The 23680-nt window shown below is 46.4% G+C and overlaps 1 protein-coding gene across 1 annotated transcript in view; it reads left to right on the top strand.

Moving 5' to 3' along the window:
• The first annotated feature begins 2453 nt into the window (after nucleotides 1-2453).
• Nucleotides 2454-23680, top strand: part of LOC134343732 (uncharacterized) — an 86816-nt gene continuing 65589 nt past the window's right edge. The window contains exons 1-3 of the mRNA XM_063042482.1: nucleotides 2454-2550; nucleotides 4600-4667; nucleotides 4911-4971. Of these exons, the coding sequence (XP_062898552.1) occupies nucleotides 2454-2550; nucleotides 4600-4667; nucleotides 4911-4971 (226 nt within the window). The remainder of the gene's footprint in view (nucleotides 2551-4599; nucleotides 4668-4910; nucleotides 4972-23680) is intronic.

Below are 23680 nucleotides of genomic sequence, written 5' to 3'. Positions count from 1 at the left end.
AGGTGAAACTGGGAAGGGTGATTCAAAGAGTTGGGAAGTTGATTGGAGAGGGGAGAGTCTGATAGGAGAGGACAGAAGGCCATGGAAGAAAGAAAAGTGGGAGGAGCACCGGGGGGAAGTGATGGACAGGTAAAGAGATAAGATGAGAAAGAGAAATGGGAATGGGGAATGGTGAAATGAGGGGAGGGGGAAGGAAGTCCTTCTCACTCTGACTCCTCATCTTTTTTCCCCCAGTGCTGATGAAGGATCTCGGCCCAAAACGTCAACTATACTCTTTTCCATGGACGCTGCCTGGCCTGCCGAGTTCCTCCAGATTTTTTCTGTGTTGCGAGGATGAGAGGTGACTTGATGGAAGTGTACAAGATGGTAACAGGTACAGATAGAGTGGACAGTCGAAGACTTTTTTTCCCAGGGTGGGATTGGCTAATATGAGGAGACGTAATTGTAAGGTGAGTGGAGGGAAGTGCTGGGGGGATGCCAGAGGTAGGTTTTCGCACAGAGAGTGGTGGGTGTGTGGAAAACCCTGCCAGTGCTGGTGGAAGAGGCAGATACATTAGGGACGTTTAAGAAACTCTTAGATAGGCACATAGAAAACTAGAGGGCTGTGTGGGAGGGAAGGGATAGATTGATCTTGGAGTGGATTAAAAGATCAGCACAACATCATGGGCCGAAGGGCCTGTACTGTTCAATGTTCTTCCCCTCTGCCAGTCCACGAGTGGAAGAACACTCCCTCACTATTGCTCTTGTGCACGATTTATTTATTGATGAACTTATAGCGTTGTTTTTATCGTGCACTGTACAGCTGCTGCAAGGCAAGAAAGCTTACTGGGATAGGTCAGTGGTAATAAGCCTGACTCTGATTCACAGCTCCTCAGTTGTCAGCCTGGGTGCTGTGTGTGTGGGGTCTGTGTGGGTGGTGCACGATTCCCCTGTGACCGCTTGCCTTCCCCAAGAGTGCTCCAATTCCTTCCCACGTCCCGAAGATGTGCAGGTTGCTGGGCTAGATTGTCACTGTACATCACTTGTTGGCGGGGTCAGGAGAAAGTGAGGGGGCAGCGTTTTGTTAGCATAGTGGTCCCCACATGTTAAAGGTCCCTGGTTCGAAACACTCCAAATTCCTTTGAGCAGCACAGTGGTGTAGCCATCAGCGTAACACTATTACAACACCAGCGACCTGCGTTCAATTCCCGGCACTGCACGTGAGTACTTTGTACATTCTCCCAGTGACCCCGTACGGTTTCCCCCACATGCCAAGGATGCACGGGTTAGTAGATAATTGGGTGTGATTGGGCAGCACAGGCTTGAACCAGAAGGGCCTCTTACCCTGTTGTATCTCTAAGTAAGTGATAAAACAAATCTCTTGTTGAAGACCAAGGTGTTCCCCAGTTGTACATCTGTCCCAGGGAATGGACCGTCCACTCCCTGTAAGGCTGGAGGTCACAGCCAACTGAGCGAGCAAATGGGGTAGATGAAGCAGCTCTGAAAACAAACCCAGACCTGATGGGCTGAAGAGCCTCCGTCTGCCTGGCAAGGAGCTATCAGGATATCGGAGAAAATAGGACAGTAATCCAAGCTATAAGATGGCACGGAAACAGTGTTGGGCAGCACAGTACCCTGTTATAGGGAAACCCTACCCCTTTCAGATCCTTCCCAATTCACACCATATAACCATATAACAATCACTGCGCGGAAACAGGCCATCTCGGCCCTTCTAGTCCGTGCTGAACTCTTGAAATCAATGAAGCTCCTGTGTACAATTTTGGTCTCCCTGTTGGAGGGGAAATGTGGATAAACTGGAAAAAGTGCAGAGATTTACAAGGGTGTTGACAGGACTAAACACAAAATACTCTGCAGATGCTGGGGTCAAAGCAACACTCACAACATGCTGGAGAACTCAACAGGTCAGGCAACATCCGTAGAAACAATCAGTCAACGTTTCAGGGCAGAAACCTTCGTCAGGATGAAGGATTCTGGCCCGAAAGGTTGACTGATTGTTTCCATGGATGCTGCCCGACCTGCTGAGTTCCTCCAGCGTGTTGTGAATGTTGTGTTGCCAGGACTAGAGGGTTGAGTTGCAGAGAGAAGATGGCCAGGCTGAGCATTTATTCCTTGCAGCATGGGAGAATGAGGGGTGACTTGGTAGAGATTTATATGATCATAGATAAGACCATAAGGCATAGGAGCAGAAATAGGCCATTTGGCGCATTGAGTCTACTCCGCCATTCAATCATGGCTGATCCTTTTTCCCGTCACATAAGGTAGATGGTAACAGGGTAGGGGAGTTCAAAACTAGCAAGCGTGGAGTTAGTGTGAAAGGGGAAAGATCTCAGGGGCAACTTCTTCAGGCAGAGGGTGGTGAGCATATTTCAGAGGCAGGTACAAAAGCATTTCGATAGGTACATAGAAGGGAGGGGCTTGGAATGCAGGAAATTCGGGCCAGCTGTGTGGGCAACATGGTCGACATGAACTCTTTGGGCCGAGGGGCCTGTATCCGGGCTGTACTCATCCATCGCTCCGTGACGGCTCAAGTCCTCGATGTGATTATCCACGGTCAGTGTCTCCTCAAAGCCGCAGTCCTCACTCTGCATTGGATGCTTGCCTGCAAGGATAGATGAAGGCTTGAGCTTCCATTCTCTGCGCTGTTCCCAACATCAGCTCTGCCCCGCACTGTGAATTTGGGATTTGTACAGTTCTCTCAGTCCACTAAGTCCTTGCTCCCCCTTTCACTCCATTCAGTGAGATCACTGGGCGGTCTGTACTGTCACTTACTACAATGCTGTAGGACTTGCTGAGATCTAGCACACATATTGTGTAAAGTTTTGGTTTCCCTATCTACCAAACACGAGACCATTTGTGGAAGAAATGTGATAGACATCCGTCTGGAGGTGGCAGATATGACCGTACCCATCATGGCTGATTTGTTATCCCTCTCAACCCCATTCTTCTGTCTTCTCCCCATAACCTTTGATTTCCTTACCAATCAAAAGCCTATCAACCTCTGCTTTAAATATACCCAATGACCCGGCCTCCATAGCCACGCATGGCAATGAATTCCTCAGATTTGCCACCCTCTGACTAAAGAAATTCCCTCAACACTATTCCAAAGGGAAATTTTATTATTCTGAGACTGTGCTCTCTGCTCCTAGACACTCTCACTATAGCAGACATCCTTTCCACGTCCACTCTACCTAGGACTTTCAATATTTGATAGGTGTCAGTGAGATCCCTCCTCATTCTTCTAAACTCCAACGAGTACAGGCTCAGAAACATCAAATATTTCTTACGCATAATCCCTTTAGTTCCCAAGATAATTCTCGTGAACCTCCTCTGAACCCTTTCCAATGTCAGAACATCCTTTCTTGGATAAGGGGCCGAGAAATGCTCGCAATACTCCAAATGCAGTGTGACCAATGACTTATTATGTGGGTTTGCGCAAATAAAATGGCGTGAAGCATTTTATGCATAAGAAAAACAGTAACAATTCACTTATTTGAATTCAAACACTGAACACAAAGAGCGAGGTAACAGGACTTTATGTAATTACATCATCACATCCGACCAGCCTCTTAAAGTGAACCCCAAGTCAAAAACAAACACACACGAGTCGGAATATAGGTCAACAGGAACCCAAGGTGGGGGGTGGGAATAGGTGCAAAGGAATTGAAATTACGGAGGAGGATGGAGCACTGTTGAGAAGCTGACGGGGAATGAAATCACCTGACACCATAAGGGCTGCCCATATACCAACTCAACCATGGACGACTGCAGGTTCTCTTGTGGAGCTGTTCTAAGCCCCAGCAGGACCCACAGGAGATGATCATGCCAACACTCATACGTCAGGGAAGTCCTCAGGGCAACCACTTTGGAGCGGTGAAATCACTCACATAGGCCGTTGGACTGCTGGTGATACGCCATGGTCTGATATAGCCTAATGCCATCACAGTCCAGAGGTCTGATATGAATTGGGGACAGTGGTCAGAGCAAATATCAGATGGGGTGCCAAACTGAGCAACTCAGGTGCTGATGAACGCCCGAGCCACGTCTGCAGTCGTCATCGATGCTGGATGGATGACCACTGGCCACCTGGTGATATGGTCTACCGTGGTAAGGGGATGTGTGAAACTGCGGGAAGGGGATGTGTGAAACTGCGGTAAGGGGATGTGTGAAACTGCGGGAAGGGGAAGGGAATGTGTGAAACTGCGGGAAGGGGAAGGGAATGTGTGAAACTGCGGGAAGGGGATGTGTGAAACTGCGGGAAGGGGATGTGTGAAACTGCGGGAAGGGGAAGGGGACCAACAAGGCCCACATTGACATGGTCAAGCCATCTCTCATGGACCTCAAAAGGTGCCGATGGTGTCTGAACTTGACGGCTAATTTTTGCCCCGTGCCACTCCGCAGGCTGCAGTCCAATCATGCACACCCTTCCTAAGGCCATACTACAAAAACTTTAGTGCGACCAGTTTCTGTGAGGCCCGGATGCGATAAGTTGAAAACAGTCTGTCTCCAGTTTGCGAGCACAACGAGGCGAGGGTGACCGGTTGAGACATCGCACAGGAGAGAAACCCCAGCTTCCCCAAACTTACTGTCTGCCAACCGCAGACCTGACCCTGCTGTTCGGTAAGCTGGACCTCTGGGTCAATAACCTGGTTTGTCATCAAGCTGACATGGTCAGCCCCTATGTGTATGGTCTCAATGGCTGGCTGTGAGAGGCAATCAGCCACAGCATTATTTTCCCCTTGATATGTTGTATATCGGTTGTGAACTCTGATATGTCGGCCAGTTGGTGTTGCTGACGTGCAGACCAAGGGTCTGATATTTTGGCCACCACGTCCACCAGGAGTTTGTGATCAATGAACACTGTGAAATGACGACCCTCTAGAAGAAAACGAAAGTGGCGCTCAGTCAGGTAGAGACCGAGAAACTCACGGTCAAATGTGCGTTTCGGGGAGACGGAGCTGCTGCCTGGAGAAGGTAAGCAGGTGCCGCATGCCTCCAGCCAAATGTTCATGCACTGCTCCCACAGCAGTCTGAGGTGTCAGTAGTAACGGCTATGGGTGCGTTGGGAGGCGGGTTTGTGTAGGAAAGAGCTCATTTGATATCATCAAGTACCCTGGTCATATCTGCTGACCTGATTAGGGGTGCACTATACAGGGGGAGCATCAGTTCAGCAACTCACAGAATGAAGCGGTGATAGAAATTCACCGTGCCTAATGCCTCCTGTAGTGTGCGGCGGTGAGAAATCCAAATTAACAGCTACTTTTGCTGGAAGGCGTTTTGCACCTTCTGCAGAGATACAACAGCTGAGAAAGTCATGGTTAACAGGCCAGCCTGGCACTTAGCAGGGTTAATAATCAACCGTGTCGGCTTAAGTGCTCAAAAAGTGTGCGGCGGTGAGATAAATGTTCGGATTTGAATGCACTGGTGACATGTATGTCTTCCAGGTAAACAAAAAGAAAATCTAAGTGTTTTTAATACAGAGTCCATCAGCCGTTGGGAAGTCTGTGCTATACCTCTCAGTCCAAATGGCATGGGCAGAAACTCAAAAATCCCAAATGGGATTACCACAGCCATTTTGGGATGTCCTCCAAGCACACAGGCACCTGATGGTAGACCCTAACCACTTCGACTTTGGAAGAAATTAACTTTCCAGCTAAATGTGCTAAAAGTCTTGGATGTGAGGGACCGGGTAACAATCGGGGTGGTGACCTTGTTAAGGTGTCAGTAATTGCAACATGGGCAGCAACACCATTGGACTTAGGAATCATATGGAGGGGTAAAGCCCAGGGGCTATTCGATCAGCATACACTCCCAATTCTTTCCAGCTTGGCAAACTCAGCCTTCACGTTTACCAGCTTTTCTGGGTCCAGTCTGAGCACACAGGCATGGACTGGCATGGCAGTTGTGGAAATGTGGTGCTCGACCCCACGTTTTGTGACTGTAGTGAAGAAAGTGTGAAACATAGAAACATAGAAAACCTTCAGCACAATACAGGCCCTTCGGCCCACAAAGCTGTGCCGAACATGTACTTACCTTAGAAATTACCTAGGGTTACCCATAACCCTCTATTTTTCTAAGCTCCATGTACCTATCCAGGAGCCTCCTAAAAGACCCTATCGTATCCGCCTCCACCACTGCCGCCGGCAGCCCATTCCACGAACTCATCACTCTCTGCGTAAAAAACTTACCCCTGACATATCCTCTGTACCTACTTCCAAACACCTTAAAACTGTGCCCTCTCGTGTTAGCCATTTCAGCCCTGGGAAAAAGCCTATGATTATCCACACAATCAATGCCTCTCATCATCTTATACACCTCTATCAGGTCACCTCTCATCCTCCGTTGCTCCAAGGAGAAAAGGTCAAGTTCACTCAACCTATTCTCATGAGGCATGCTCCCCAATCCAGGCAACATCCTTGTAAATCTCCTCTGCACCCTTTCTATAGTTTCTACATCCTGATTTGAGCACAGTACTCCAAGTGGGCTCTGACCATGATCCTATATAGTTGTAACATTATCGCTGGGCTCTTAAACTTAATCCCATAATTGATGAAGGCCAATACACCGTATGCCTTCTTAACCACAGAGTCAACCTGTGCAGTAGATTTGAGTGTCCTATGGACTCTGACCCCAAGATCCCTCTGATCCTTCACACTACCAAGTGTCTTACCATGACTACTATATTCTGCCATCATATTTGACCCACCAAAATGAACCACCTCACACTTATCTGGGTTGAACTCCGTCTGCCACTTCTCAGCCCGGTTTTGCATCCTATCAATGTCCCGCTGTAACTTCTGACAGCCTTCCACACTATCCACAACACGCCCAACCTTTGAGTCATCAGCAAATTTACTAACCCATCCCTCCACTTCCTCATCCAGGTCATTTATAAAAATCACAAAAAGAAAGGGGTCTCAGAACAGATCCTTGAGGCACACTGCTGGTAACCAACCTCCATGCAGAATAGGACCCATCCACACCACTCTTTGCCTTCTGTGGGCAAGCCAGTTCTGGATCCACAAAGCAATGTCCCCTTGGATCCCATGCCTCCTTACTTTCTCAATTAGGCTTGCATGGGATACCTTATCAAAAGTTTTGCTGAAATCAATATACACTACATCTACTGCTCTACCTTCATCAACGTGTTTGGTCACATCCTTAAAAAATTCAATCAAGCTCATAAGGCACGACCCACCCTTGACAAAGCCATGCTGACTATTCCTAATCACATTATGCCTCTCCAAATGTTCATAAATCCTGTCTCTCAGTAACTTCTCCATCAACTCACCAACCGGTGAAGTAAGACTCACTGGTCTATAATTTCCTGGGCTATCTCTACTCCCTTTCTTGAATAAAGGAACAACATCTGCAATCCTCCACTCCTCCAGAACCTCTCCCATCCTCACTGATGATGCAAAGATCATTGCTAGAGGCTCAGCAATCTCCTCCCTTGCCTCCCACAGTAGCCTGGGGTACATCTCATCCGGTCCCAGAGACTTATCCAACTTGACACTTTCCAAAAGCTCCAACTCATCCTCTTTCTTAATGTCTATATGCTCAAGCTTTTCAGTCCACTGTAAGACATCCCTACAATCACCAAGGTCCTTTTCCATAGTGAATACTGAAGCAAGGTATTCATTAAGTACCTCCATTATCTCTTCCAGTTCCATACACACTTTTCCACTGTCACACTTGATTGGTCCTATTCTCTCACATCTTATCCTCTTGCTCTTCACATACTTGTAGAATGCCTTGGAGTTTTCCTTAATCCTGTCCTCCAAGGCCTTCTCATGGCCCCTTCTGGCTCTCCTAATTTCTTTCTTCTGCTCCTTCCTGCGAACCTTATGATCTTCTAGATCTCTATCATTACCTAGTTTTTTGAACTAAGCTCTTCTTCTTGACTAGATTTACAACAGCCTTTGTAAACCACGGTCCCTGTACCCTTCCATCCTTCCCCTGTCTCATTGGAACGTACCTATGCAGAACTCCACGCAAATATCCCTGAACATTAGCCACATTTCTTCCGTGCATTTCCCTGAGAACATCTGTTCCCAATTTATGCTTCCAAGTTCCTGCCTGATAGCTTCATATTTCCCCTTACTCCAAATAAATGCTTTCCTAACTTGTCTGTTCCTATCCCTCTCCAAAGCTATGGTAAAGGAGATAGAATTGTGATCACTATCTCCAAAATGCTCTCCCGCTGAGAGATCAGACACCTGACCAGGTTCATTTCCCAATACCAGATCAAGTACAGCCTCTCCTCTTGTAGGCTTATCAAGATATTGTGTCAGGAAACCTTCCTGAACACACCTAACAAACTCCACCCCATCTAAACCTTTTGCTCTCAGGAGATGCCAATGAATATTGGGGAAATTCAAATCTCTCACCACAACAACCCTGTCATTATCACACCTTTCCAGAATCTGTCTCCCTATCTGCTCTTTGATTTCTCTGTTACTATTGTGTGGTCTATAAAAAACACCCAGTAGAGTTATTGACCCCTACCTGTTTCTAACTTCCACCTACAGAGACTCAGTAGACAATCCCTCCATGACTTCCTCCTTTTCTGCAGCCGTGACGCTATCTCTGATCAGCAGTGCCATGCCCCCACCTCTTTTGCCTCCCTCCCTGTCCTTTCTGAAACATCTAAAGCCTGGCACTCTAAGTAGCCATTCCTGCCCCTGAGCTATCCCTGTAATGGCCACAACATGATAGCTCCAAGTACTGATCCATGCTCTAACCTCATCCATCTTGTTCACGATGCTTCTTGCATTAAAATAGACACATCTGAAACCATCAGTCTGAGCACGTCCCTTCTCTATCACCTGCCTATTCTCCCTCTCACACTATCTACAATCTTTCTCTATTTGTGAGCCAACTGCCTCTTCCTCTGTCTCTTCAGTTCGGTTCTCACTCCCCTAGAAATTCAGGTTTAATCTCCTCCAATAGCCTTAGAAAACCTCCCTGCCAGGATATTGGTCCCCCTCAGATTCAAGTGCAACCCGTCATTTTTGTGCCCCAAAAGAGGTCCCAATGATCCAGAAATCTGAATCCCTGCCCCCCGCTCCAATCCCTCAGCCACGCATTTATCCTCCACCTCATTCTATTACTATACTCACTGCCGTGTGGCACAGACAGTAATCCCGAGATTACTACCTTTGAGGTCCTGTTTCTCAGCCTCTTTCCTAACTCCTTGTAGCCTGTGTTCAGGACTTCCTCCCTTTTCCTACCTATGTCGTGGGTACCAATATGTACCACGACCTCTGGCTGTTCTCCTTTCCACTTCAGGATATCATGGACATGATCAGAAACATTCCGGACCCTGGCACCTGGGAGGCAAACTACCATCTGTGTTTCTTTCCTGCGTCCACAGAATCGCCTGTCTGACCCCCTAACTATAGAGTCCTCTATCACTGCTGCCATCCTCTTCCTTTCCCTACCCTTCTGAGCCACAGGGCCAGACTCCGTGCCAGAGGTGTGACCACTGTTGCTTCCCCCAGACAGGCTGTCCTCCCAACAATACTCAAACAGGAGTACTTATTGTTAAGGGGGACAGCCACAGGGGTACTCTCTAGTATCTGACTCTAGCCCTTCCCTCCCCTGACTGTTACCCACTTATTTGTCTCCCCAGGCCCCAGTGTGACTACCTGCCTATAGCTCCTCTCTCTCACCTCCTCAGTCTCCCTGACCAGACGAAGGTCATCGAGCTGCATCTCCAGTTCCCTAAGTCTCCCGGACATCCCACATCCGACACCCAGTACAAAACACCAGCCTCACAGACGTACTTCCTATTCCTATTCTTCACAAGTAACTGACCTCACCTCGACCCGTTATCGCCAAAGCCCATTGAGCCAAAACCCTCCTACTCTGACTCCCTCTACTCTGTCACCCACTCTTTTGATGCCTGCTGTATAAAGCTGTCTTCTTTTTAAATTCTTCCCGCCAGTCTAACACACTGACATCCACGCACCTGTTCAGTTGTGCTTCAATCAAACTGCTGAAGGAGAAATGCTCTCCTTTTAAATTCTTCCCACCAGTCTAACTCGGTGACATCCATGTGCCTGCACAATTGTGCCTCGATCAAAAGTGTGGGCTGAGTGAGGTTCGGGAGTTCACTCAGCAGTCAAGTAAACTCACATGCAGTGGTGTATGTGCTTGACAGAGTCATTGTGGGGAACTTACTCAGGGAGCAGGGTAATGACCCAAAGTCCTCGACATCCACAAGCCGGCAGTTCTCTAGATCGACTAACAGTGCTTGGGCACGCGGGAAATCTGCACTGAGCAGAGGTCTAGACATTTTAACCAGGTCAATGTCCCATGTGTAACGTCACGCATTAAAGCAGAGCAGCATCCATCGTGTCCAGTAACTCAAGATCCTGCTGCTGTTGGCAGCCTCCAGTGTGGTTTGACGCTCTTTGCCTTCTGATCAATAGGCGATGCTGGCAGCACACTCACTTGAGCACCCGTGTCACACAGGAAGCGTTGCCCTGAAAGGGTGTCTGTAATGAACAGATGACCCTGGCAGCTGGAACCCATGGTGATCACAGACCTCTGACGTCCCGATGTGCTGGCACTGTCGAAGCTTCAAGGCGGTCTGCATTTCCTCGCATTCCTACCAAAGCGAGCGTGGTAAAATACAGGCCTGGTGTCGTCTGTTTGGAGGCTTTGCTGACTGAGCTTATTGAGGTAGAGAAAGGAGGAGAAATGATGCACTGCTGCCTAGATTAGTATAGACTGTCAGACATTTCAGCAAGCTCCCTATAGTCCTTCAGGGTGCACTAGTGAGGGCTATGCGAACTTGATCAGGCATTTGTTGCACGAAGAGTTCTTTAAAAATAAAACAAGGATAGTGATTTCCCAGAAGAGATAGCATGTGGTCCATTAGCTCTGATGGCTTAGCATTGCTGAGACTGGGTAAGGAGAGTAACTGTTTGTCACACTCTGACTCCAATAGTCTAAAAGTCCGTAAAAGGTGAGCTTTCAGCAATCGGTATTTATTGTGTTCAGGCAGGTGTTCAAGCAGACTCACCACTCTCGCAGCCATGGAGTTACTGAGTCTTGTCGGCAGAGAGTTCTCACAGTGCGAATTGGGCCTTGGCATGTACAAACCAAGGGACAGCATTTTGCTCCCAAAACTCCCGCAGTTTCAAAGTGGCTGCATGGACCGACATATTCAATAGCTCTGTAGTAGCCCTAGATCATCAGGGTCAACAATGTAGGTTTTTGCAAATAAAACCGTGTGAGGTGTTTTATGTTTAAGAAAAACCAGAACAACTTGGTTATTGTACTCCAAACACCGAACACAAAAAGCATGGTAACAGAACTTCATGTAATACTTCACCTCTGACCAGCCTCTTAATGTGAATTCCAACTCAATGTCAGTGGTTGTGAATTACATACAGTACATTTCCACCAATCACATTACCCTACAATAACGCCTCGGCATTACATCCTTGCTTTTATATTCTAGTCCTCTCGAAATGAATGCTAACATTGCATTTGCCTTCCTTATCACCAACTCAACCTGCAAGCTAATCTTAAGGGACTGCCAAGCCTTTGCACTTCTGATTTCCGAATTTGCTCCCTGTTTAGAAAATAGTCTACCTTTTTATTCTTTCTCCCAAAGTACATCACCATACAATTCCCTGCACTATATTCCAACTGCCAGGGTTTGTCCCAATCAGTCGAAGTCCTTCTATAATCATCCTGCTTCCTCAAAATAACCTGCCCCTCCTCCTATCTTTGTATCATCCGCAAACTTGGCCACAAAGCCACCAATTCTGTCATCCAAATCATTGACAATGTAAAAAGAAGCAGTCCCAACACCAACCCCTGTGGAATGGCACTAATCACTGGCAGCCAACAGGAAAAGCCCTCCTTTAATTCCCACTCTTTGCCTCCTGCCAATCTGCCAATCTTCTATCCATGCCAGTACTTTTCCTGTAGCACCATGGGCTCTTATCTTGTTAAGCAGCCTCACGTGTGGCACCTTGTTCAAGGCCTTCTGAAAGTCCAAGTGAACAACATCCACTGACTCTCTTTTGTCTATCCATACCGTTATTTCCTCAAAGAATTCCAACAGGTTTGTCAGGCAAGATTTCCCCCTAACTATGCTGACTTCAGCTTATTTTGTCAGGTCCCTCCACGTACCCCAAAACCTAATCCTTAATAATAGACTCCAAGATCTTCTCAACTACTAAAGTCAGGCTAACTGGCCCATAATTTCCTGACTTTTGCCACCGTCCCCTCCCTTCTTAAAGAGTGGAATGACATTTGCAATTTTTCAGTCCTCTGGAACCATTCCAGAATCCAGTGATTCTTGAGAGATCATTACTAATACTTCCACAATCTTTTCAGCTACGAATGTACAGTTAGCGAATGTACAGTCACTTGAGAATAAGATTGATGCTGTCAGGCCAAGGCTGCTGAATCAGAGTCAGATGAAGCAGATCACAATCGTTTGCTGCATTGAGACTTGTTTAACAGCGAACATGCTGGATGCAGCTATCTTAACAGAAGGTTTTACTATTTTCAGAATGGGTCAAACCTCGAATTCTGGTAAAGAAAGAGATGGCAGTGTATGCTTTTTAGTCAATTCCCAGTGCATGGACATTGGGGTTATGTCGACTTCTTGTTCCCCTGACTTAGAGCAACTAATGATTTAATGTAGGCTATTCTATTTGCCTCAGGAGTTTGCATCTGTGATCCTGACTGCAGATTACGTGCCCACCAGCAGCCGATTATAGGCAAGCACTCGCAAAACTGCAGGTGCTGTCTGTAAACAAGAAACTGCCCATCCTGATGCATTTCAAATTATAGTTGGTGACTTTAAACACACATGTTTGAAGGAAACCCTGCTCATTTATCACCAGCACATAACCTGTTTGTACAAGAGGCGCCAACACACTAGACCACAGCTACACTACATTAAGGAATGCCTATCCTTCCTTCCCCAGACAACATTTTGGCAAATCAGACTATTTGCTGAACTCCTGCTACCTGCACACAGACAGAACCTAAAGAGCAAGGCTTCAGTGATCATGACAACCAAGAGATGGTCGCTTGGGGTTGAGGAATGGTTACAGGATTGCCTTGCGTCAGTGAACTGGGCTGTGTGCAAGAACTCATGTGAGGATCTGAATGACTACACCAGGACTTTATTAAAACAGCTGTGGATGAGTGTGTCCCCATGAAATTGTTTAGGGTTTTCCTCAATCAGAAGCCCTGGATGAACAATGAAACCTGGAACCTGCTGAGAGCTGGATCAGAGGCATTCAAGTCTGGAGAACAAGAATGCTACAAGAGGCGCAGGTATGGTCTCTGGAAAGCCACCGCTCGGGCGAAGTGGAGATTCCAGACTAGACTGAAATCAACAAGGGATGCTCGACAGCTGTGGCAGGGTTTGAATGCCATAACCTCCTACAAAGTTGAATCTTGTGACGTAAAGGACAGCAGACCTTCGCTTCCATATGAGCTCAATGCCTTCTATGCTCACTTTTACCACCAGATCTGGGAGGAGCCATTGCACACCCCACTGTCTCCCGATGATCCTTTGGTCTCAGTATCTGAAGATGACATGAGGGCTGCTTTCAAGAGAATGAATCCAAGGAAAGCATCCAGTCCGGATGGAGTACCTGGTTGAGTACAGAAGACCTGTGACAACCTGGTGTATTCACGGATATCTTCAACCTCTCGCTCCGGCAATGTGTGGTACCCTCCTGCTTCAAGCAGGCTCCAATTGTACTGGTGCCCAAGAAGAGCTCGGCAACCTGTCTAAATGACTGTCGCCCAGTGGCACTCACATCCACAGCGATGAAGTGTTTTGAAAGGCTGGTGTTGAAGCATATCAGCTCCTGTCTGAGTGGCGACTTCGATGCATTCCAACTCGCCTACGGAAGCAACTGGTCTACAGCAGATGGTATCTCGTTGGCTCTTCACACAACACTGGAACATCTGGACAGCAAAGACGCATACATCAGGATACCTCTTTGTGCAACTGGATCCTGGATTCCCTCACTTGTCGACCCCAGTCAGCTCAGATTGGTAAAAACATCTCCTCCACAATCTCCATCAGCACAGGAGCACCGCAGGGATGTGTGCTTAGCCCCTGCTCAACTCACTTTAAACCTATGACTGCGTGGCCAAGCACAGCTCCAATACCATACACAAGTTTGCTGATGACACCACTGCTGCCAGCTGTATCAAAGGAAATGATGAATCAGCATACAGGAGGGAGATTGAAAACTTGGCTGAGTGGTATCATAACAACAACCTCTCACTCAATGTCAGCAAGACCAAGGAACTGATTGTAGACTTCAGGAGAGGGAAACTAGAGGTCAATGAGCCAGTAATCATTGGAGAATCAGAGGTGGAGAGGGTCAGTAACTTTAAATTCCTGGGTTTCACTATCTCAGAGGTTTAGTCCTGGACCTATCAGATAAATATTATTACAAAGCAAGACAGCGCCTTTTCTTCCTCAGGAGCCTGTGGAGGTTCGGCATGTCATCGAAAACCTTGATAAGCTTCCATAGATGTGTGGTGGAAAGTGTGCTGACTGGCTGCATTACGGCCTGGTATGGGAACACCAGTGCCTTTGAGCGGGAAATCCTACAAAAGGTAATGGATTCGGCCCAGAACATCATGGGTAAAACCCTCCCAACCACTGAGCACATCTACATGAAACATTGCCATAGAAAAGCAGCATCCATCATCAAAGATCCTCACCACCCAGGCCATGCTCTTTTCTCGCTGCTGCCATCGGGTAGAAGGTACAAGAGTCTCAGGACTCACACCACCAGGCTCAAGAACAGTTACTGCTGCTCAACCATCAGACCCTCGAACAAGAGGGGATAGCTACACTCATTTAAGGACTCTGTTATATTGTTATTTCATGTTTTGGTACTGCTTGTGTTCTGTGTTGGAAGAGTTCAAACCATTGAATTGTTGCCTTTCTGCGAGACATACAATGTCAGGACTGTCACTTAACACCTGATAAGCACAGACTCCATCGCCACCTCAGTCAAATCCAAGCAGGCTGGGAAATGTCAGTGTGGACAGAGACCTTGTGTGCAGAACTAAGCACCCTTTCTTTTCTCGGGTCAGAGTGACATCAGCAGGAAGAAACAACAAGGTTGTTCAGTGTTCAGAGGAGGATCTTGTTGCCCACAGATCAAAAATATCTTCATGAGAAGGGCTAGGCTGCAGCATAAACACAGCTACGTGGGATCCCAGACCACTGGAGCCATTGCTACTTGTGTTATCATAACCAGAAATGGTGCACAGTATCTGTGAGGTCTGTTCAAAGGCTGACATTTGGGAGAATAAACTGCAGAGGTCTATTTGTTTAGTGTGTCACTGAGGTATTTCTGGGAGATAAGGGCAGCACAGCTGTGGACTGGGGGTTTAAATACTGCCAGATTCACAGGCTGAAGATGGAGAGAAGAGATGAAGACTGTTCTCAATCTCAGCGCTGTGTGCCATTTAGCTGCGTGCCTTTGGCTGCCTGCATTCATTCAAGGTAAGGAAACAGTCAACAGCTTCTCTTCTAACTTTCATCTCACTCACTGTCACTGCCCAGTTTCTGTCTCCAAAACTCGAGCTACCGAAGGGATGGGTGAGGTGCAGAGGGGTGAACGGGTGACTTCACCCGACAAGGTGAGCAGGTGACCGTACCCGACAGAGTGAGTGGGTGACTTCACTCGACAAGGTGAGTGGGTGACTTTGCCTGACAAGGGGAACGGGTGATTTCACTCGACAGGGTGAGTGGGTGACTTCACCTGACAGGGTAAATGGGTGACTTTGCCTGACAAGGTGAACGGGTGACTTCACCTAGGGTGAGTGAAACAGACTGAACATAAAAACACAGAGGGGTGAGGAAGAAAATGAAGGGGCGGAGTACCATAATGAGGCTAGGTCTGTAGACGAATGAAGATTGATCCAATTGAGATTCCTCCTGTACCTAATAAAGTGACTACTGAGTGTGCATCCCCAGTTTTCTGCTGCTGCAGCCTGTTCACTTCGAGGACCGACAGTGCAAATTTAGATTCACGTATCTTATTATTATTTGATGATGATTTAAGCACTGGGTCAAATCGGAAAGGTCAGATACAGGCCATGTTGAGGCAACATGGCCCAGGCCCCAGAGTGACAGAAGCTCATGGCTGGGCGGCTGTTTAGGCACAGAGCCAGATTGAAAAGGTCAGGGTGTTGGGTCCCGAGATGAGGAACAGGCTGGTTCAGCTCATTACTCCGTTCTGCGTTGAACAAAGGGTCTGTGAACGGACCTTCTTTGCAGATTTCGGTTCAGACTTCTGTTTGCCTGCATTTATTGTTTGCATGATGTGCTTTTTCTCTCTCTGCACGTCGGGTGTCTGAGAGAGAAACCTCAAAATCCCCTTTCTCTTACTGAGTTCTTTTCGGTTTCTTTGTTTTGTGGTTGCCTGTAAGGAGACAAATCTCAAGGTTGTATAAAATATAAATACCTCAAAAATAAATGTACTTTAAACTTTGAGCTTTGAACTTTATTTTCTCTCAGCTCAAGCTGGTAAAACCTGAGGTGTGGGCATAACAAAGCCTGCTCATTTCTCAATTGCTAGGAACCTTTGGGCTATTCTAGCGGTGTTCAGTATTGGGGCTTTCTGAAGATTTACTTAAATATTGCTATGTAGGCCTTATTGTTTAATGCTATTGTGTAGTGACTTTGAGATGACACCACTTGTAGATATTACTGTCGGAACAATGCATACCCTGTTCATGTTTCAATTTCCTCTTTTAACTCAGCATATTTCCGTGTTATTCACTTATTGATTTCTGTATGTTAGATATGTTTGGAATGGCTCTATCTATTAAGAAAGTTGCTCTTGCTTGTTTATCCTGTAATAATATATCTGGACGGTTATTAAGGATTGTCCTATTTGTAATAATGGATTGGCCATAATATATAAAATAGGATCAGGCTTGTATTTATAGTGAGGTATGTTATAGTTTCCTTTATGAGTTTGTATTTTGAAGCAAGATTTTGGTGAATGATGTTTGCCACTTGATTGTGCCTGTGTAAGTAATCAGATTGAGTTGGTGCGTGGCCAAGTGATTAAGGCGTCGGTCTAGTGATCTGAAGGTCGCTAGTTCAAGCCTCAGCTAAGGCAGCATGTTGTGTCCTTGAGCAAGGCACATAACCACACATCGCTCTGCGACGACACTGGTGCCAAGCTGTATTGGCCCTAATGCCCTTCCCTTGGACACATCAGAGGTGTGGAGAGGGGAGACTTGCAACATGGGCAACTGCCGGTCTTCCATATTACCTTGCCCAGGCCTGTGCCCTGGAAACCTTCCAAGGCGCAAATCCATGGTCTCACGAGACTAACGGATGCCTATAAGTAATCAAATTGAGTTAAATCACTGCAGGATCCTGTAATGTGCTAGATTGTGTCTGGTTTCTCTTGGCATTCTCTGCATTTATTGCCTATAATTTGTTTTTTTTTTGTGTTAACCACCTGGTCCTGTGTTGTCACAAGGAAGCCTTCTGTTTCTGGGAAGAGGTCTCCAACTCTGAGCCAGGTGCTCGACACTTCCTTGTTGACATCTAGTCTGCTCAGATCACAGGGATGTCTTCCAGGGAGGGTCATGCTCTTGCATTGGTTAACTTGTCCTTCTGTAGTGATAGTTTCTTCATTGTGCTTTCATTTAAGATTATCAAAATTGCATATGCCCATATTGAGTGCTGAATCCTGTTTTCACTGATGAGAATATATCCTAAAATATTTTATCTGGTAGTTGTGTAAATTTTTTATGTTTTTTATTTGTCTTCCTCCTTCTGCCCTAGGTAGTATTAACCTAAGTGTATTCGAGTGTACGTACTGTTCTCTAAAATTTGTCATTTCAGTTCTTAATTTTCTTTGTAACTTTTCTCGATTGGTTTCTATTATGATTATTATAAATTTCTTACATTGTTGAGGACTAGCCAGTCTGGAGGGGCGGACGACGGGGGTATATAAACCACGGGAGCAGGATGCTCAGGCATATCCCTGATGAAGATGACAGAGTTTGTCATTGAAACATCGGTTAAAATTGACACCTGTACCCAGCAGGAAGTCTGAGAAGTGTTTATTCATTTTAATTGCACAGTTTGTCTTTTACGCATTAGTTGTTTGTCTATCTTTCTTCCTGTGTTATTGATTCTTTTGTGTGTTTTGTTCTAATGTGAATGACCACAAGAAAATGAACCTCAGGGTAGTATATGGTGATATATATGTATCTTGATAATGAATTTATTTTGAACCACACGAAGGGGCCATGTTATTCGGTAGCTCCAGTACCTAATAAAATGGCCACAGAGTGTATCTTCGTGATCTTCTGTTGCTGTAGGCCATCCACTTCAAGGTTTGACATGTTATGCATTAAGAGATGATCTTCTACATACCATTGTTGTAATGTGTGATTATTTGAGTTACTGTCATCTTCCTGTCAGCTTGAACCAGTCTGGCCATTCTCCTCTGAACTCTCTCATGAACAAGCCGTTTTCACCCACAGAACTGCTGCTCACTGGAGGATTTTGTTTTTCACTCCATTTTCTGTAAACTCTGGACTGGTATGTGTGAAAATTCCAGGAGATCAGCAGTTTCTGAGATACTCAAACCACCCCATCTGGCACCAACAATCATTCATAGAAGCATAGAAACATAGAAAACCTACAGCACAATACAGGTCCTTTAACCCACAATGCTGTACCGAACATGTCCTTACCTTAGAAGTTACCTAGGGTTACCCATAGCCCTCTATTTTTCTGAGCTTCATGTACCTGCCCAGGAGTCTCTTAAAAGACCCTATCGTATCCGCCTCCACCACCGTCGCCGGCAGCCCATTCCATGCACTCACCACTCTCTGCATAAAAAACTTACCCCTGACATCTCCTCTGTACCTATTTCCAAGCACCTTAAAACTGTGCTCTCTCATGCTAGCCATTTCAGTCCTGGGAAAAAGCCTCTGACTATCCACACGATCATTCCATGGTGAAAATCACTTAGATCACGTTTCTTCCCCATTCTGATGTTTGGTCTGAACAACAACTGAACCTCTTGACCACATCTGCATGCTTTTATGCATTGAGTTGCTGCCACATGATTGGCTGATTAGATATTTGCATTACGGAGCAGATGTACAGATGTACCTAATAAAGTGCCCACTGACTGTATTTACAGTTCCTATTAATTTGATCAAAGTGTACAAGATGGTAAGAGGTGTAGATCGAGTGGACAAATTGTCATGGGGAGCCCCCTCTGCTGCTGGTGGAGCCTCAATCTCAGTCCCGCTTGGGGGACGGACAATGGACCAATGGTCTACAGCCCCTTGGAGGGGTTGTGTACTCTTCACTCACCGATTGTATCTCCAGGTACTCACGCCCAGCACACAGAGTGGCAGTAGCAGACAGAGGGTGGCGAGCAGGCTGCAGACGGTCACTGTGGATGGCGACAAGGCTCGCCGCCCGTCCTGGATCTCCTGGTGTGGAAGAACTTGAAGCAGAAGGTGTGAGGAGAGGGATAGATAATCACAGCACACCCTACCCCCACAGTCTGAGCCCACCTCCCAAACAAACTCACTCAGGATGGATCCCTGTCTTGTTCAGCACCAACGCTCTCCAATCCAGACCATGCTGCCTCAGTTGGAGAGTAGGTCTGATGAGGAAAGAGCGAGTGAGCTACTTTCTGGAGTGAAGGAGGATGAGAGGCGACTTGATAGAGGAGTACGAGATGATAAGAGGCAGAGATAGAGTGGACAGACAGAGACTTTTCCCCAGGGTAGAAATGGCTAATAAAAGGGGACATATCTTTCAGGTGATTGGATGAAAGTATAGTCAAGATGTCAGTTTTTTACATAGAGTGATGGGTGCATCGAACACCCTGCCAGGGGTGGTGATAGAGGCAGATACTTCAGGGACGTTTAAGACTCTCTTAGATTGACACATGGATGAAATAAAAATGGAGGGCTATGTTAGAGGGAAGGGTTAGATTGATCCCAGAGTCGGTTAAAATATTGACACAATATTGTGTGCTGAGGAGCCTGTACTGTGCTGTTTTATGTTCTATGTTCTGAAGGGATATCTCACCGGATTCGGATAAGGCCCCAGTGCGAAGTGAGAGACACTGATGCAGGTTGATAGTTCACAAATTTTAACGCAAACAGAGTTAGAGGGAAAAGAAAACAATAAACACTAGGCCAAACAGGCCCGTTAACTAAAACTCTCAAATGGAAAGCAAAGCCTACGCTGCGGCTGAAAGGAATAAATAAATATGAAACAAATACCGCTAGTCTTCAGAGTCAGTTGACTCAACAGTCCGATTCCTCAGGCAAGACTGAATGCAAGCAGGCAGCGAAGCATTGCTGTGCTGGGTCCAAGTCTCGACAAACACTACGATGGAAGGACTGGAGTTAAATACTACCACAATTAAATAATAGTTAACTGACACGTGCATATTCACGAGCGCAATTGCTGAATCTGCTGCACTGCCAAATCCGTGGTTGTGGCAGGATATGACAGGTGAATGTTGGGGTATTATATTAGTCAACAGCAACGTGGCACAGTGGCATTGTGCTGATGCTGTAACCCAGAGGATGTTGGATTTTATCAATCTTCTGCTGTTGTCTTGTCATAGGATGGCACAGTATTGTACCAGTTAGCAAAACGCTTTACACTGCCAGCCATTACTAATGGGGGTTCAATACAGTCTGCTGTTGTCTTGTCATAGGATGGCACAGTATTGTACCAGTTAGTAAAACGCTTTACACTGCCAGCCATTACTAATGGGGGTTCAATACAGTCTGCTGTTGTCTTGTCATAGGATGGCACAGTATTGTAGTGGTTAGCAAAATGCTTTACGCTGCCATGCATGACTGATTTGGGTTCAATACCCACTGGTGTCTGTGAGGAACTTGTATGTGCTCCCCGTGACTGTGGAGCATTTCCTCTGGGTGCTCCACACAAACGACTCGTGTTCCAGGTGACAAATAATCTGTTGTGGGAGAGTGTCAAGCACAGGGACTTAGTTGTCAGGGAAAGGGATGGTCATGTAAATTTGGCTACGTAGAAATTTCTTCTCAGAGAGGGTGGTGAATCCTGAGTTCTCTGATCAATCACCGGATGATTAGAAATCCAAAAACATCAACGTTACGTTTACTGTCATCTCTGCAAGTCCACGTAGACATGGGTGTAACAAAAAATGTACTTTCAACAACATCACAGGTACACAGCTACACACGGGTGCAAGCCAATAAGCAGCATTCACAAGAAAAAGCATAAATTATACACGCCGTTTACAAGAAAGGTCAGAATTAGAACAAACAATAAGTCTACTGTAGAATAAAGTGGTCACAGTGTTGATGTACTGGTGGCTGAAGGGAAGTTGGACCTGGTGGTGTGGGACTTCAGGCTTTTGTATCTCCTGCCCAATGGTAGGTGCGAGAAGATGACGTGGCCCAGATGGTGGGGAACTTTGATGATGGATGAAGTAGTTGTTGAGGAGTGTTTTAACATGGGGACAGTTAAGCTCCTGAAGGATTGGGGGTTTGAGATGACCTGGCACAGAGAAAGATTTGAAACTGAGCACTGATACCAAGATAGTGTTGAAAGGTGAGCCAGGCACAAACAGCAGAATGGCTTAAACCTGATTCTATCTTCTTGTGGCCTAGTGTTCTAAGGGACACTGAATGAGCAGCCAGCCAGTGTAGGAGGGGATTGGAAAATCTCCCATTGGTCCATTGACTTGTTAGGACTGATGAAGGCCAATGTGCCTCAAAGTCACTTTGTACCCGGTCTATCGGCAATAGTGCCTTCAGGGAACCATGTGCTCAAGATTCCACTGCTCCACAGCTACAGGGAGTTAGTCACTCCGAGGCTGCAGGAGTTAGATAAGTGGGTGATAGTCAGGGAAGGGAAGGGAAGAGCTCAGATAGTAAAGAGCACCCCTGTGGCCATCCCCCTCAGTAATCGTTATCTCGTTTTGGATGTGGTTGAGGGAGATGACCTGACAGAGGAAGTCCACAGCGACTGGGTCTCTGGCACTGAGCCTGGGTTCCGTGGTGCGGAAGGGAAAGAGGAAGATGAGGAATGCGGTAGTCATAGGGGATTCCATAGGGAAGAGAACAGACGGGAGGTTCTGTCAGCCTGATAGAGATACCCACGTGGTGTGTTGCCTCCCAGGTGCCAGGGTACGGGATGTCTCAGATCGGGTGCAGAGTATTCTGAAGGGAGAGGGTGAACAGCCAGTAGGTGGGAGGAGAAGATAGCAGCGCGCCGTGCACACACAGCTCTCCGGTGAAAATGATATCGTATCCATTAAATAGGGGCCGTACACAATTCTGATTTGATGGAGACAGACGTGAGAAGCACAGAGGAACATCTGGAGAAATTCCTGAAATGCCGGTTCGCTGCCGCTGTTACTGGGCGATCGAGAATCTTCCGGAGGGAAGGCCCCAAAATCCCCAGCTTTGCCTGCTGCTGTGGACCGAAGTTGAGGTCGAATTGTTCAGATAGAGGTGGTGCTTGGTACTCGGTGTCGGAGGGCTGATCAGAACTCGAAGTTTTCGGATGACTCAGAGTCGGACTGTGGTCGGGCATGGCAGAAGAGTTTCCTTCCTTTTCCCGTCTGCGTGAGATGTGGGACTTTCGAGAGACTTTGAACTTTTTTTTTACTGTGCCATGGCCTGTTCTTCATCAAGTTATGGTATTGTTGCACTGTTGTAACTATATGTTATAATTATGTGGTTTTGTTAGTTTTTTCAGTCTTGGTCTGTCCTGTGTTTTGTAATATCACACCGGAGGAATATTGTATCATTTCTTAATGCATGCATTACTAAATGACAATAAAAGAGGACTGTGAGTCCTCATAATCTAATAATCTAATAAGTCTTGGTACAGGTTGGTACCAATGAAATAGGTAGAAAAAGGGAGGAGGCCCTAGAGAGAAAATTCAGATAGTTAGGTAGGAATCTGAAAGGCAGGACCTCTAGGGTAGTAATCTCAGGATTGCTGCCTGTGCCACGTGCTAACGAGTGTAAGAATAGCATGATCAAGCATATTAATGTGTGGCTGAGAGACTGGTGTAGGGGGCAGGAATTCAGATTCCTGGATCATCGAGGCCTCTTCTGGGGGAGATACGACCTTTACAAAAAGGACAGGTTACATCCGAACCCAAAGGGGTCCAATATCCTAGCGGGCACTTTTAATAGAGCTGTAAGAGAGGGTTTAAACTTATTTGGCAGGAGATGAGGCTTAATCAAAGACAGTGGCATGAATTACAGGGTAATAGAGGCATGGTGCAGTTAAAACAGAAAGCAATAAATACTGGACTGAAAGTATTTGAATACACACAGCATAAGGAATAAAATGGACGATCTTGAAATTCAGCTACAGATTGGCAAATATGACATTGTGGCCATCTCTGAAACTTTGCAAAAGGATGGCTGCCATTGGGAGCTGAACATCCAAGAATATACAGTATATCAGAAAGACAGCTTAGTAGGCAGAGAGGGTGGTGTGGCTCTGTGCATAAGAAATAATATTAAATCATTAGAAAGGAATGACATAGGATTGGAAGGTGTAGAGTCTTTATGGGTTGGGTTAAGAAATGGCAAGGGTAAAAGGACCCTAATGGCAGCTGTATACAGGCCTCCAAACAGCAGTCGGGAT

Source organism: Mobula hypostoma, chromosome 3 (assembly GCF_963921235.1).
Source record: "Mobula hypostoma chromosome 3, sMobHyp1.1, whole genome shotgun sequence".
Taxonomy (NCBI): Eukaryota; Metazoa; Chordata; class Chondrichthyes; order Myliobatiformes; family Myliobatidae; genus Mobula; species Mobula hypostoma.
Note: the sequence above shows the minus strand (reverse complement) of the source record. Positions and strands in the feature narration are given on the sequence as shown.